The following is a 15,670-nucleotide window of genomic DNA, read 5'->3' as shown; positions in this document are numbered from 1 at the left end:
CCCTGCAATTTTTTTAAAATTATTTTACTTATTATATGGCTGTTCTGGCCTGTTCTATTCTGTTTCAGCTTTTAAACAGTATCTGATTAAAACTATGTAATATAGATCAAGAAAGTACCATCAAAGTGACAATCAATAAGATTTAATTTTTGCACTATTTTGGTGCAGATTGTCTTTAAAGAATTGTAGTCCTTTTTATTTATTTTTCACCAGTTCAAGAAGACTAGGAGACAGAGAATGAGATCTGTCATAGAATCCATGGCAAAGTGTCCATTCTTGTCGAAAACGTTTTGCACCAAAATGACCTAGAGAGCCCACTTTCAGATTTGGATTTGGATCTGTGGCTTTTTGTATTCTAGCATTGGGGAATGGGTGAATTTGTTTGATGTGATTACTTGTTTTGACCAGATAGGATACTTAGACGTGGATTTTGTGGCAGATATGTAGCTTTTTGTGTCCCTTGCTAGCCTTGTGGAACTGATTCATTATTTTTTTTGGTGTGGCTACTTGGGACGTTCCGGCCAGTTGTATTTTGTATTCATGTTGACTAGGAAGGAGAACATTTAAAAAAATATGTTTTCCACCTCTAAAATATGGTTCTGATGAGTCTTCCCTGCAATTTTTTTAAAATTATTTTACTTATTATATGGCTGTTCTGGCCTGTTCTATTCTGTTTCAGCTTTTAAACAGTATCTGATTAAAACTATGTAATATAGATCAAGAAAGTACCATCAAAGTGACAATCGATAAGATTTAATTTTTGCACTATTTTGGTGCAGATTGTCTTTAAAGAATTGTAGTCCTTTTTATTTATTTTTTATTTTTAAATGTTGATGATTTTTTTCTTTAACATTAAGTAGGTTTGAAATGTCACTTTTCATTTTTACATAGTGAATTGTAAAACAGTGTTAATATTCTCTTGCATAGAAAACATTATAACCTTAACTTTCTTTTTTAGTCTAATACGGGAACTCAAAATGCGAGACAGAGATTTCCCTGATGTCACCTCTGGAGTTTATGTGTTTGAAGTCATTCCAGGAACAGCAGCTGCTAAGTAAGAAACCTATGATATATAGAACATTTTAAAGCAAAAGACTAAAAAAACTATATAAGTTTTCAATTTTATATATATATTTTTTTTAATGTTTGTATAATAAATGTTACTTTATACTCTATCAAAGACCAATGAGTGCCTTTTCTGGACTTGGATCTGTACTTTGATTTAAAGTGCACCATGGCATTTGGGAAAATTGTTTGAATGTGCTTTCCCTTCCTGGATTTATATATATATACACACATTTATATACAGTATATACACACACACATATATATATATATATAGGGGGTATGGAGTACTGGGTAGTGTCACAAGCCTTCCACGGGCATCACAATAGAGCTTGATGCCCCTGTTTGTGCGCAAGCCTTCAGGCTCGCCGGAAACAGAAGTTATGAAGCAGCGGTCTAAAGACTGCTGCTCCATAACTTGTCCACCTGCTCTGAGGCAGCGGACAGAAATCAACCCGATCGAAAACGGTCGCGAATTGGCCGCAAATCTGCAGGGGGTGGCATTGCACAAGCAGTTCATAAGAACTGTAGGTGCAAAGATAAATGCATTTATCGATGTGCGACGGACATGATACGCTACTTTGTATCATGTCTGCTTGCAGTATGATAAATTGGCCCTATTGTGTGTTTATATGTTCTCAGGCACCTTTCTGTGTTTACTTTTTAATCCTTATTTGTTTTAACATATAAAGTTTTTATTTTACATTTTATTTTTATACTTATACAATCTTTTATTGCACAGTTATTTCAGGTAAAGTACCTACGAATGCAAATGGTTTTCTTTTCAATTTAAGTGCGCTACAGAGCTGAAGTCTCAGTTTCTCTGTAGTGTGCTCTCATTTTTAGCCTTCAGTGTGAATGGGTTCAGCTTCTTTTCAGGTAATGCACTACCTTCCTCTCACTTCCAGCATGCTACAGAGCCGGGTTACAGTTTCCCTGTAGCACGCTCTCTTCTAACCCCTATTGTAACTGATAATTGCATGGCAGTATTGTACAGCAGATATTAACCTTTCCCGCCATGCTATTAAAGCTCTTCAGTCTGTTTTTTACAGTGGCAGCCATTTTAAGGTTTCTTTCTTTTTGTAGCCTGGCTAGCTATAATAAGCACTTTCAGAAGAGGGCAACGTTTTCTATACCAATTATTACTATTTTTGCTCTCCACATACTGTAGTTTATACAGCTATTTCTTGTGGGGCTATAGTGTGTATTATTTGATTACACAGAAGAGGTTATTGAGGTTTATACCTAAGTTTATAAACACACATTTTATTACATGTATTTTACACATATTCTTGTGTTTATATATTAATATTCCTTATACTCGGGATTGTTTTATCACTTTCCTCCATATGGAGGCATATTTATCAAATGTCTGTCGGACCTGATCCGCGCTGTCGGATCAGGTCCGACAGACCTCGCTGAATGCGGAGAGCAATACGCTCTCCGTATTCAGCATTGCACCAGCAGCTCTTGTGAGCTGCTGGTGCAACGCCGCCCCCTGCAGATTCGCGACCAATCGCAACTGACACCTAGGGGCCGATGTAATAACTGTTCTGAGATAACTAGCAGAAAGAAACAAAACTGTAACCAGCATATCATGGCCGCCACCCAGAAGTCCCCCCTAAAATTCAATTTTTAATCCTCAAAGTCAAAACACAATAAAACTAGTATATATCTGCCTTTTTTTTCAGATCCACATATGGTTCAATAAAGCGACAGCTGTTTAAACTTCTTGGTTGCAAAATGTATTTTATAAGACATAGATAGAGGTGGGTAAGCATTCTCCAATTCACATCACAGCCCATTTCTTTAATTCAATTGCCACTTCTTGAGTTTTTAGGTGGAACATATTGCAAAACAATAATCGGATCTTCTTTACACACTTTGTCTAAATTTTATCATTTATTTACCTCTTTATGGCAGCTTTTGGCAGAAAGGTTTTACAGGCCGCAGTGTCTGTTAAATAGATGCCTGCCTTATTTTGTTCCACCAATTTTCTTGTGAACCGTCGGGTATAATGGCTTTTTTGGCCATTGATTGTTTTAATATATTGCTGCACTGATACTTTTTTTGCGTTTTCATAATGTTCACAATATAAGATACAACTACATTACTGTCAGATTTTATTAGCATGACAGCTTTTATTTAACTAATTGTTCATTCAGCAACTTGACTATACAGTAGGTAAGAGTATTTTACATATATTTATTTTTTTAGGTGGTGAGTCCACGATTCCTTACTGTTGAAAATTCATCACCTTGCCTCCTGGAGGAGGCAAAGACACCCTACACCAAGAGCTTTATAATCCCTCCCACCTACCTGAATGAGCTTGCATCCTATTGGCTGTTCCAATCAGCCAATAGGATTGAAGTTCAATCCTATTGGCTGATTGAATCAGCCATTAGGATGTTTTCTACCTTAATTCCGATTGGCTGATAGAATTCTATCAGCCAATCGGAATCTAAGGGACGCCATCTTGGATGACATCACTTAAAGGAACCTTCATTTGTCGGGTAGTCATCGGCCGAAGAGGATGCTCCGCGTCGGATGTCTTGAAGATGGACCTGCTCCGCGCCGGATGGATGAAGATAGAAGATGCTGTCTGGATGAAGACTTCTGCTGTCTGGAGGACCACTTCTGCCCGGCTTGGATGAAGACTTCTGCCCGTCTGGAGGACCACTTCTGCCCGACTTGGATGAAGACGTCTCCCGGTAAGTCGATCTTCAGGGGGTTAGTGTTAGGTTTTTTTAAGGGTGTATTGGGTGGGTTTTATTTTTAGGTTAGGGCTTTGGGCTGCAAAAGAGCTAACTGCCCTTTTAAGGGCAATGCCCATCCAAATGCCCTTTTCAGGGCAATGGGGAGCTTAGGTTTTTTAAGTTAGGATTTTTTTTGGGGGGTTGGTTGTGTGGGTGGTGGGTTTTACTGTTGGGGGGGTTGTTTGTATTTTTTTTTTTAAAGGTAAAAGAGCTGATTACTTTGGGGCAATGCCCCGCAAAAGGGCTATTGGTAGTTTAGTTTAGGCTAGTGTTTTATTTTTATTTTGGGGGGGCTTTTTTTATTTTGATAGGGCTATTAGATTAGGTGTAATTAGTTTAAATTTCTGTAATGTGTTTATTATTTTCTGTAATTTAGTGTTTGCTTTTTTTTGTACTTTAGATAATTGTATATAATTTAGTTAATTGTATTTAATTTAGTTAATTTTATTTAATTATAGTGTAATGTTAGGTGTTATTGTAACTTAGGTTAGGTTTTATTTTACATGTACTTTTGTATTTATTTTAGCTAGGTAGAATTAAATAGTTAACTATTTAGTAGCTATTCTACATAGTTCAAATAAATACAAACTTGCCTGTAAAATAAAAATAAACCCTAAGCTAGCTACAATGTAACTATTAGTTATATTGTAGCTAGCTTAGGGTTTATTTTACAGGTAAGTATTTAGTTTTAAATAGGAATCATGTAGTTAATGATAGTTATTTTTATTTATATTTATTTAAATTAGATTTAAGTTAGGGGGTGTTAGGGTTAGACTTAGGTTTGGGGTTAATATATTTAATATAGTGGCGGCGACGTTGGGGACGGCAGATTATGGGTTAATAAGTATTATGTAGGTGGCGGCGGTGTAACAAGGGCAGATTAGGGGTTAATAACATAATGTAAGTGGCGGCGGTGTAGGGGACGGCATATTAGGGGTTAATAAGTATAATGTAGGTGGCGGTGGGCTCCGGGAGCGGCAGTTTAGGGGTTAACAACTTTATTTAGTTGCGGCTGGGTCCAGGAGCGGCGGGATAGGGGTAAAACAGTTTAGTATAGTGTGGGTGTTTATTGACAGTATACCAATAAAGCTGGGAAAAAGCCGAAGAGCAGCGAGATCGATGACTGTTAGTTAACAACAGTCCGCTGCTCATCGCCCCGTACTTGGTGCACGGCTTTTTGACAGCTTTTTTGGTAACTTTGGAGAACGTATTCAGGTCCGCAGCAGCAATGTTAGGCGATCTTAGGCAAGCGTATTGGTGCCGGCGAATGCAAGCAAGTTGACGGGTTGATAAATAGGGGCCATAGAGTTGCACTCAGAAATACAAAAACTTTGTGAGAGGAGGTTGAAAAGTACCTCATCTCTTAAAACCTCATTTTTACAGAGGTCACCTTTTGTTTACATATTCTCTTTCTATGGGTCTTCTGACTGTTCCACAATAAACAATGAAGGCGTGACCTTTGAGATAACAGTTTAGTCTACTAAGGCACCTCGTTAGTACAGTATTACGGATTCTATCGGAGGGAGATGTCAAGTCTCCCCTCTACTTAAATATATTAATACAGTGAGGCTGTCCGACTTCCTCCGCACCTGGCTCATCTAGGGGGGGAGGCTTAAGGGTCACATACCGGGAATCATCTAGGGTCTGGTACTGCCTGGGGGGTAGGGGGTTAGGGGGTCTCATCTGTTGGCTACTACTCTAATCCGATTGGCCAGTCTGACTGTGGAATTTTACGGGTCCAAAGTGATTCCCACGGTTCCCATATAAGGCAGTAGTCATTCAGTTGTCTGCGTTCTCTAAAGACATAGTTTTCCATATTTTTAATATAGTTTACACAGTCCACTACTCCCTGCCATCTGGGGGGTTGGTTCTTTTTCCAATTTCTAGCGATAAGCAATTTAGTGGAGATGAGAATACATAGGAGTAAGCTTTGTTTGGTTTTGGGGAGTCTGTCAATTCCTAAGTGTAATATTGCAAGGGCCGGAGTTAGAGCTTCCACTTAATCTAGATTGTTACAGGTCTTTTCCACTTTGCGACAATAGCTTTCCAGTTTTGGACACGTCCACCAGACATGGAGGGGGGTCCCCAGCTCTCTGCATTCTCTCCAGCACATTGGTGAGTGATCGGGGAAGATTTTCTCCAATTTTGTTGGCACCAAGTGCCACCTTGTGAATATTTTGAAATACAACTCGTAGAGAGTAATGCAATGAGTAGCTTTTTTCGTTAGGCTAATTGCCCTGTTCCATGTTTCAGGTGTGCATGTCAGTTGTAGGTCCCTCTTCCAGGCCTCCATGTGTATCGTTTTGTGTGTGGGGGGGGGGGGGATTTCAGTTCCTCAATTAGGCACTTATAATGTACTGAAAGGGGTTTGTATAGTTGGAAGTTCATCTCCCATCGTGATTCCCAGGGAGTAGGGTCTCGTAGTGTATTCTCTAAGAAGCCATAGGACTTCATCAAGGTCCTTAGTCTCAATAGATCAAATTGAAACCTGGGGGTCAGCGTGGGTAGTGTCAGCATATCTGTGTGTGGTTGTAACTGTTTGTTGCAGTAAAAGTCTTTCAAGCCAGTTACGTCTGTACTGGCCCATGTATTAAGGTGTGTGTCAGGTAGCCCTAGCAATAGTGCCCGTATGGAATGTATGGGTGAGGGGTGTGGGGCAATAAGCTTGTTGTCTCGCAATTTAACCCAAGTCTCTTGATATCCCTTAATTATACTATTGTGGATTTTGGATTGCCAATGCGGGGGAAGCCAGAGCAGATCTTCTAAGGTGACATATGCTGGCAGCGAGGCCTGTTCCAGGTCTCTCCATCTACATGGGGAGAGATCACTTCCCCATGCTGTAACATGAGTTATCATCGCTGCCTCATGATACATCTTTATATTAGGGAGGCCTATACCTCCTCTCTCGGTTGGGGATTGAAGTATGTGGGCCGCCACACGAGGCCTTTTGTTGTGCCATATGTGTGAGTTAAATAGGGCTTGAAATCTCCGAATCAAGGTTGCTGGGATCGGGATATGGATGCAGCGGAATAAATAAGTGAGTTTGGGGAGGACCATCATTTTGACGGCCACAATCCTGCCCATCCAATATATCTCTCCATACCTCTTGGAATTAAGTTCAGAGGTAATCTCTGCCAGTAGGTACTTGTAATTTTCTTTGATGGCTATAGAATTTATATGGGAGAGGAAGACACCCAAATGGCGAACTCCCCTAGTGGACCATTTGAAGGAATAGAGAAGTTAAATAGCTTCCCGTTCGCTCGGTGTAATGTTAATGGAGTATGCCTCTGTTTTGCCCTCATTAATCTTATAATAAGAGACTTCGCAGAATTGCTTCAATAGGAGCATCAGTGGGGGGAGGGAGTCCAGGGGTTCTGTAAGAAAGACCGTAAGGCTGTCTGCAAACAGTGTTAATTTCTGTACAGTGTCGTGCATCTGGAGTCCCTGTATATTTGAACATTTTCTGATGGCTGCCCCCAGAGACTCAATCGCTAGGACAAACAGAAGTGTTGAAAGGGAGGATCCCTGCCTAGTTCCATTTTTTATCTCTATTTTGGGAGAACAGAACCCTAGGCCCCTCACAACTGCTGTGGGAACTGAATAAAGCGCTCTAACCGCCATACCAAAGGAGTCCAGTATACCGAACGCTGAAAGAGTCCGGAACAGGTATTTCCATTTCACCCTGTCAAACGCTTTCTCAGCATCAAGTGACAGGGCGAGCATGGGGAGCCCCAGGTTGGCGGCTTCGGTAAATATGTCTAGGAGGCGTTGAGTGTTATCCGAACCCTGCCTGTTAAGGATGAATCCTACCTGATCTAGATGTAATGAGTGTCTGCAGGTGTCTGCCTAGTCTGTTCGCATATATTTTGGCACCCACATTGATGAGTGAAATGGGCCTATAGCTGGAGCAGAGTGCTGGGTCTTTGCCTTCCTTGTGTATTGCAATGATGTTTGCTTCTAAATATTCTGGAATGAAGCTACCCCGGACAACTACCCTCGCAAATAGTCAAAGCAAAATCGGAGACAAAATAGAACTAAGAGTTTGATAGAAAGTAACCGTGAACCCATCCGGGCCTGGGGCTTTGTGGGGCAAAAGGCTGGCTATGGCTACTTTAACTTCTTCCATAAAGTAAAAACTTTGATGAGAGGGACATAGGAAAGTACTGGGCCTTGCTATGTAATTCTCCTGCGGGAGCTGTGATCACAAGCCTGCCACAGGTATCGCCGGGACTGGTTCTTCAGCCTCCTCCTGTCTTTCCATCTAGATGTACTCCCTCGGTGTATCCTCTAGTGGTATAGTACACTACTGGATGGGTTCTGTACTGTATCCTCATGTAACATCGGGTAAGCACACGGGAGTGGGTGTTTGCTAAGTAAGTACTTTGGTCACTCACAAAGCCAATAGGCTATTAGTAGGTACATGTGTATGTTTACATCATAGTCAGTCTCATCTCACCAAACTAAGGGACACCGCTTACACAACAGCTTAAGCTTACATAGTTATTGTACATACTTATGTGTGTATGTTCATGCACAGGACTTGATTTTCAGGCACTTTAGGGTTTCTCAATGTGTACATGTTTTACCTCTTCCCCCCTTTGGATCAGCGCTGCGGGGTATTAAGAGGATTAAGAGGGTTCCGGGGGTGAGGCACAGAGAGCGCATGGTGGGAGGCCTCAATAGCGCAGCACGGGATTCATTACTCTCCGGTAGGGAGAGTGTTAAACTTTTTCCCGTTGTGCTAGCCTTTTCGCACGCTTGTCTGTTCCTCCCTCACTCTGCTGGCAGCCATCATTCGCTACAGACTCACTGTGGTATTTTTCTGCAGAATCAGTATCCCCTATAACTTGGTTAATTTTTGGAGACATTTAGCAGTTATGCCACCTTCAAGTAAGCGAACACGTAAATGTATTTCCTCTAACTCTTCTGCCAGAGGTAATTTGCAAAATATATCTGTTTCTACCAAGGCATGTCAAGATTCAGATTCTGAAAAATCTTCCATATCCTCTGAGGGTGAATTGCCTTCGGAGCACTTGTTCTCGAACTCAGATTAAGAATCTGAGGCTATGTCTGCTAACATACGGCTAGATTTAGAGTTTTGCGGCCAAAGGGGTGCGTTAGCTACGCGTGTTCTTTTTCCCCTGCACCTTTTAAATAACGCTGTTATTGAGAGTTCTCTGAAGGGCTGCGTTAGGCTCCAAAAAGGGAGCATACAGGCATATTTACCGCCACTTCAACTCTCAATACCAGCGTTGCTTACGGTAGCGGTAAGCTAGGAAAACAAGCGTGTGCAAGATTCCCCCATAGGAAACAATGGGGCAGTTTGGGATGAAAAAAAACATCAAAAAAGCAGCGTTAAGCTCCCAACGCAGCCCCATTGTTTCCTATGGGGAAACACTTTCTAAGTCTGCACCTAACACCCTAACATGAACCCCGAGTCTAAACACCCCTAACCTTACACTTATTAACCCCTAATCTGCCGCCCCCGCTATCGCTGACACCTGCATTCTACTATTAACCCCCAATCTGCTGCTCCGGACACCGCAGCAACCTACATTATACATTATGTACCACTAGTTTAGTTTATTTAACTGTATGTAATTGTAGTTAATTGATTTAATTTATTTATTGATAGTGTAGTGTTAGGTTTAATTGTAACTTAGGTTAGGATTTATTTTACAGGTAATTTTGTAATTATTTTAACTAGGTAGCTATTAAATAGTTAATAACTATTTAATAGCTATTGTACCTAGTTAAAATAAATACAAAGTTGCCTGTAAAATAAATATAAATCCTAAAATAGCTACAATATAATTATTTGTTATATTGTAGCTATATTAGGGTTTATTTTACAGGTAAGTATTTAGCTTTAAATAGGAAGACTTTAGTTAATAATATTTAATTTATTTCGTTAGATTAAAATTATATTTAATTTAGGGGGGTGTTAGGGTTAGGGTTAGCTTTAGGGGTTAATACATTTATTAGAGTAGCAGCGAGGTCCGGTCGGCAGATTAGGGGTTAATACTTGAAGTTAGGTGTCTGCGATGTTAGGGAGGGTAGATTAGGGGTCAATACTATTTATTATAGGGTTTGCGAGGCAGGAGTGAGGCGGTTTAGGGGTTAATACATTTATTAGAGTAGCAGCGAGGTCCGGTCGGCAGATTAGGGGTTAATAAGTGTAGGTAAGGTAGCGGCAACGTTGGGGGGGGGGCAGATTAGGGGTAAATAAATATTATGTAGGTGTCGGCGATGTTAGGGGCAGCAGATTAGGGATACATAGGGATAATGTAGGTGGCGGCAGTGTGCGTTCGGCAGATTAGGGGTTAAAAATATTTATTATAGTGGCGGCGATGTGGGGGGGGCCTCAGTTTAGGGGTACATAGGTAGTTTATGGGTGTTAGTGTACTTTAAAGCACAGTAGTTAAGAGCTTTATAAACCGGCGTTAGCCCATAAAGCTCTTAACTACTGACTTTTTTCTGCGGCTGGAGTCTTGTCGGTAGAGGGTCTAATGCTCACTTCAGCCAAGACTCTAAATACCGGCGTTAGGAAGATCCCATTGAAAAGATAGGATACGCAAATGGCGTAAGGGGATCTGCGGTATGGAAAAGTTGCGGCTTGGAAGTGAGCGTTAGACCCTTTCCTGACTGACTCTAAATACCAGCGGGCAGTAAAAAGCAGCGTTAGGACCCCTTAACGCTGCTTTTGACGGCTAACGCAGAACTCTAAATCTAGGCGTAAGGTTGAGCATTTACGTTCCTTGCTTAAAGGGACAGTTCACTGTAAAATTGTTTTTTCCTGAATGTGTTTACATAGCCTAGTATACCAGCTGGAGCATATAAAATGTATGATAAATTGATAATTTATGCTTTTTTTGCAAAAGAAATAGCTGGATTTGCTCTTTGAAACCATAGCCCATCGTATCTCTGTCTCTGTACAATATTTAGAAAGAACAATTGAAAATTAACATTTTAGTGCTTTATCTCATCCACCTCCCACAGTGAGTGTAATTTCTTATGCTGTCTGTGTTTACATAGTTCCTCAATAGCCTTTACCTAGGTCTAGAAACTTTCAGTATAGATAGGGATACTACAGGCTAAATCAGCTATTTCATATGCCAATATAAAGGCTAAGGAGCTACATTTGGGTTCTGGATATTGTATCTTAAGGGTACAGGATAGGTTTTCGGTCAAAGACTCTTCATGGGAGGTTTCTTCTGTCTCATGTTTCAAAGAAAAGGTCTGCTTTCCTTCAGTGTATTCATGATCTAGAGAACATGGGGGTGTTCATCCTATTTTCTCTGTCTGAACAGGGGAAGGGTTTTATTCCAACCTCTTTATTGTTACAAAGAAGGAGGAAACATTTAGACCCATTTTGGATCTGAAAACCTTAAACAAATTTCTGGGGGTTCCCTCATTCAAGATAGAAACTGTCAGAACAATACTCCCGTTAGTCCAACAGGAGCAATTTATGTCAACCATAGATTTGAAGGATGTTTACCTTCACATCCCTATTCACAGGGAACATCATCAGTTCCGTAGTTTTGCTGGACAGACATTTTCAGTTTGTAGCACTTCCTTAGTAACAGTTTCCAGTGTTTTTACCAATGTTCTGTGGTTGTTGCTGTCTGTTATCAGAGCTCAGGTTGTAGCTGTAGCGCCATACTTGAATGATATTTTTGTTCAGGCACCATCTTTACCTTTAGCGACTGCTCATACCAAAAAACTACTATGGTTTCTTCACAGTCATGGCTGGAAAGTAAACATTGCCAAGAGTTCTCTGATTCCTCAGACAAGAGTGTCCTCCTTGGTGTCAGGGTGCCAGGAATCAGACTGAGACGAGAAGTGCAAAAATAATCACACTTTTATTAATAGCAAAAAATAATAAAAAGTCCTCAAGTCAAATAACAAGCCAGGAGTCAAAACCAGAGCTGGTAATAAGACGAGCCGAGTCAGGAGCCAAAGCGAATAGTCAGACGAGCCGAGTCAGGATCCAAAGCGAGAAGTCAGACGAGCCGGAATCAGGAACAAGGTGAACAGCAGAGTCAGGAACAAGCCAGGGATCAGGAACCAGGAGGGACGTCAGACAGCCAGGTAATACACAGGAACTGGAACTCACAAACAGGTCTGAGACAACGCAAGGGCAAAGCATACTGAACAGAGGCCCTTTAAATGATAAGTGATGACATCACAATTCTGAGACTGCAACCTGTCTCACATGGATGATGTACACCAGTCTGGCCATAAAAGGGTGTGCAGGAAATGAGCAGCATCACACACTATGCACCAGAGTCAGCAAGAGAGGTGAGTAAAATGGCTGCCAGCAGCACATGGCAAGCAAAGCAGAGAAAAAACCCTGACACTTTGGCGTGATTATAGATTCAGTTTCCATGCAGCTGTACTTGACAAATCAACGCAAAATGTCTAATGATTGCAGCATCAGATGCCATTCCCTTCGCAAAGTTTCACCTTCATTCTCTTCAGCTTTGCATGCTATGGCAGTGGAATGGAGATTACTCCAAACTGTCTCAGTTCATTCAGTTGGGTCAATTGGTCACTCATCCCTTGCTTGGTGGTTGTCACCCAATCCGGTTTCATTGGGAATGTCTTTTCTTTGTCCCTTTTTGGACATAATTACCATGGACGCAAGCCTCTCAGGTTGGGAGATCTCAGGGAGTTTGGTCTCCTTAAGAGGCGAGGTTACCAATCAATGTATTAGAACATTGTGCGATCTTCTAAGCACTCCAGACTTGTTATGCTCTCAGATCAATTTAATTTATTAGTTTTCAATCCAATAACATCAATGCTGTAGCCTATATCAATCACAAAGGGGGTTTCCAATCAATGTATTAGAAATTTGTGTGATCTTCCAAGTGCTCCAGGATTGGCCTTCTCTAAGGTCAGTTCAATGTATTTGTTTTCAACCCAACAACATCACTGTGGTAACCTATATCAATCACCAAGGTGGTTACCAATTAATGTATTGGAACTTTGTGCGATCTTCCAAGTGCTCCAGGCTGGGCCTCCTCTCAGATCAGTTCAGTTTGTTTTGAATCTGACAAAATTACTTTGGTAGCCTATATCAATCACCAAGGGGGTAAACTCAGTTCCTTAGCATTGAAGGAGGTATCTCACATTCTATCCTGGGCAGAGTCCCATCAGTGTACAGTTTTGTCAATACACATTCAACAGTTGGGAGGCGGTTTACTTGAGTCATCAAACTCTTCATACAGGGGAACGGTCCCTTAATCAGAACATTTTTGATCAGTTGGTTCAACATTGGGGCCTCCCAGACATATATTTGATGACGTCTCGTCTGATCCAGTGACCCTCAAGCAGAGCTGATAGATGCAGCAATCCTGATAGCTCCTGTGTGGCCCGCAGGACATGGTATGCCAATCTGATTAAAATGTAAAGTGTTCCACCGTGGCATCTTCCGCATAGTCTAGATCTGTTGTCTCAAGGTCATTTCTTTTATAAAAATCTTTAACCTCTTTGACTGCTTGGAGGTTGAATGGTTAATACTTGCCCAGAGGGGTTTTGCTATTTTGTTAATAGGTACCCTGATTTAGGCTTATAAGCCAGTTACTAGGAAAATGTATCATACGTGGAAAGTCTATTTACTTATTTATTTATAAGGTAAGCATAAATAATGTTTTTCTTTATCTTATCTAAGATTTGTGAACTTCTATAAGCATAATTCGTCATTTAAGGGTTCTCAGATTACTTTCATTCTATTGTTTACTGCTGCTTAGAATATAGGATCTCCACAAAACATTTTGCCAGCTGAGTGGTATTATGTAGCTGGACTGGGGCAATAATATAATGTAATAGTTTGCATTATTACATTTTCTGTTATTCATAAATTTTGCTTAAAGGGACACTCAAGTCAAAATACACTTTTATGATTCAGAAAGAGAATGCAGATTTTAAACACTTTCCAATTTATTTCCATTATCACATTTTGCACAGTCTTTTTATATTCACACTTTTTAGGGAACAAGATCCCACTGAGCATGTGCACAAGCTTACAGGTTATACGTATACTAGTCTGTGATTGGCTGATGTCTGTCACATGATACAGGGGTCTGGAAAATGGGAGAAAAAAATAATATTTTTAGAAAGAAATCTACTGCTTATTTTAAATTCAAAGTAGGTGTTATTGCATTGTATTTTTATTATGCACTTGTTAATTATGTAATTCTACTGCATTGAGTGGCCCTTTAAGCTTGTCAAAGCACTAAATAATTAAAGGGCCATAATAGTCAAATAATGACATGCTCTAATCTGAGCATGTAATTTTAAGACTAATGACCTGACCAATGATCATAGACTACTGTGCGTTTAACCCTCACAAAGGGGTTAAATGCACAGTAGAAGTGCTTCTCTGTGCTTGCTGGAGCGGAGTGGAAAACAGTAGTCTAGGGTCAATGAAACTTAAAATTACAGAAAAACAAAGAAAAAAATGGATATACCAGAGCACTCTTAGTGTTTCAATTATAGAACAGTGAGGTAGTATGCAGTGGGTGTAAGGTAAAACTTAACATTTAATTGTATTAATTAAAAAGGTAGTAATGACTACCTGTGTAGTGCATTAAAAGCTGTATTGTGGTACAGTAGAGCTGGTGAACCTAGGAGAGTATCCTTAAAGACGTAGCTGCAACAATGTAACCAAGTATAAAGTCTATAAACATAGAAGGGAATGGGTCTGCTGCAAAAACACCATAAAATGCTCGCGGATTGCACTAAAACTAATCTACAAAAGAGGACAAGCCTCAACCAATTATGCTAAGCTGGTGCAGTACTGGAGCGGTGTATATGGCAGCAGAAATTCCAATATTCAATTAAGGAATGGATACAAAGTAGCGCTAAGTAACGTCTATGAGGTTGCAGAGCTCTCAATTAAGCGCCTGATGCGCATTTCGCCCTATCCGGGCTTTGTCAAAGGCATTAAGAGTCTTTTTCTTATACTGGAACGTCTCTCCTTATAACATTAATTCACAACCAATTGTACGTTTCACTGTTACAGCAGCTTTTTCAATTATACAATCCACATGAATCCTACTTCTTTTAAAGTTCTTCATACATCCTCATTGGATAAAGTCCATCTCTCCTTAACCCTAAACAGGTGTTTAAGTTATTTCTGAGCAACTTCATATATAAAACAAAGGTACATGTCATTTAATACATACAATCTAATATATCTATCTACTTTACAATTAAAAAGATATTGCAACTTAAAATAAAAAATATAATAATAATATTAATAGTAATCGAAACTAGAGGGATATAAAAGGATTGAGATCCATGACTTGTCAATCCTGGGTTCCATAAATTACTTCTGGACTACCATACTTCTCAATATGTTTCTGTATATAAAACCTTAAAACTAATTGCAATTTACATGTTTTTTTACTAAAGGAAACCCAATACATTCTAACATTTTTTATGTGTATGTTTACACTTAACTAGAAAAGAGATATTATTATAACTATACTGATATATATATTTATTATTTATTTTTAAAGTTACACCAATATACAATATATTTTTGAAGGAAGGCTTAAACAAGATTCAAACTCTAAATGTAGGGGTTCCAAAAATAAGAGCCCTAGACCACATAACTACAATTAAAAATTACATTTAGATTCATAATAGAAAAGGCTACAAAAAGATTATATAAAAATGACTATAAAAAAATGACAAAACTCAAAATCCTTATTCAAACCACCTGGAATCAAAGATCCTAATAAATATATCCATTTAATTTCATGTTGTCCAAATTTGTCTCTAATTTTGAAATACTTTTCTATTACCCATACATTTAATGATATGTGTTGCATCACAATTAT

General features: G+C 39.7%; 1 protein-coding gene across 1 annotated transcript in view; it reads left to right on the top strand.

Annotated features, from left to right (window-relative positions):
* HTRA4 (HtrA serine peptidase 4) overlaps positions 1 to 15,670 on the top strand; it is a 311,700-nt gene that overhangs the window by 283,039 nt on the left and 12,991 nt on the right. The window contains exon 8 of the mRNA XM_053718083.1: positions 959 to 1,054. Coding sequence (XP_053574058.1) covers positions 959 to 1,054 — 96 coding nt within the window. The remainder of the gene's footprint in view (positions 1 to 958; positions 1,055 to 15,670) is intronic.

Source organism: Bombina bombina, chromosome 6, assembly GCF_027579735.1.
Source record: "Bombina bombina isolate aBomBom1 chromosome 6, aBomBom1.pri, whole genome shotgun sequence".
NCBI lineage: Eukaryota > Metazoa > Chordata > Amphibia > Anura > Bombinatoridae > Bombina > Bombina bombina.
The sequence above is the reverse complement of the archived record's forward strand: the minus strand, read 5'-3'. Positions and strand labels throughout refer to the sequence as shown.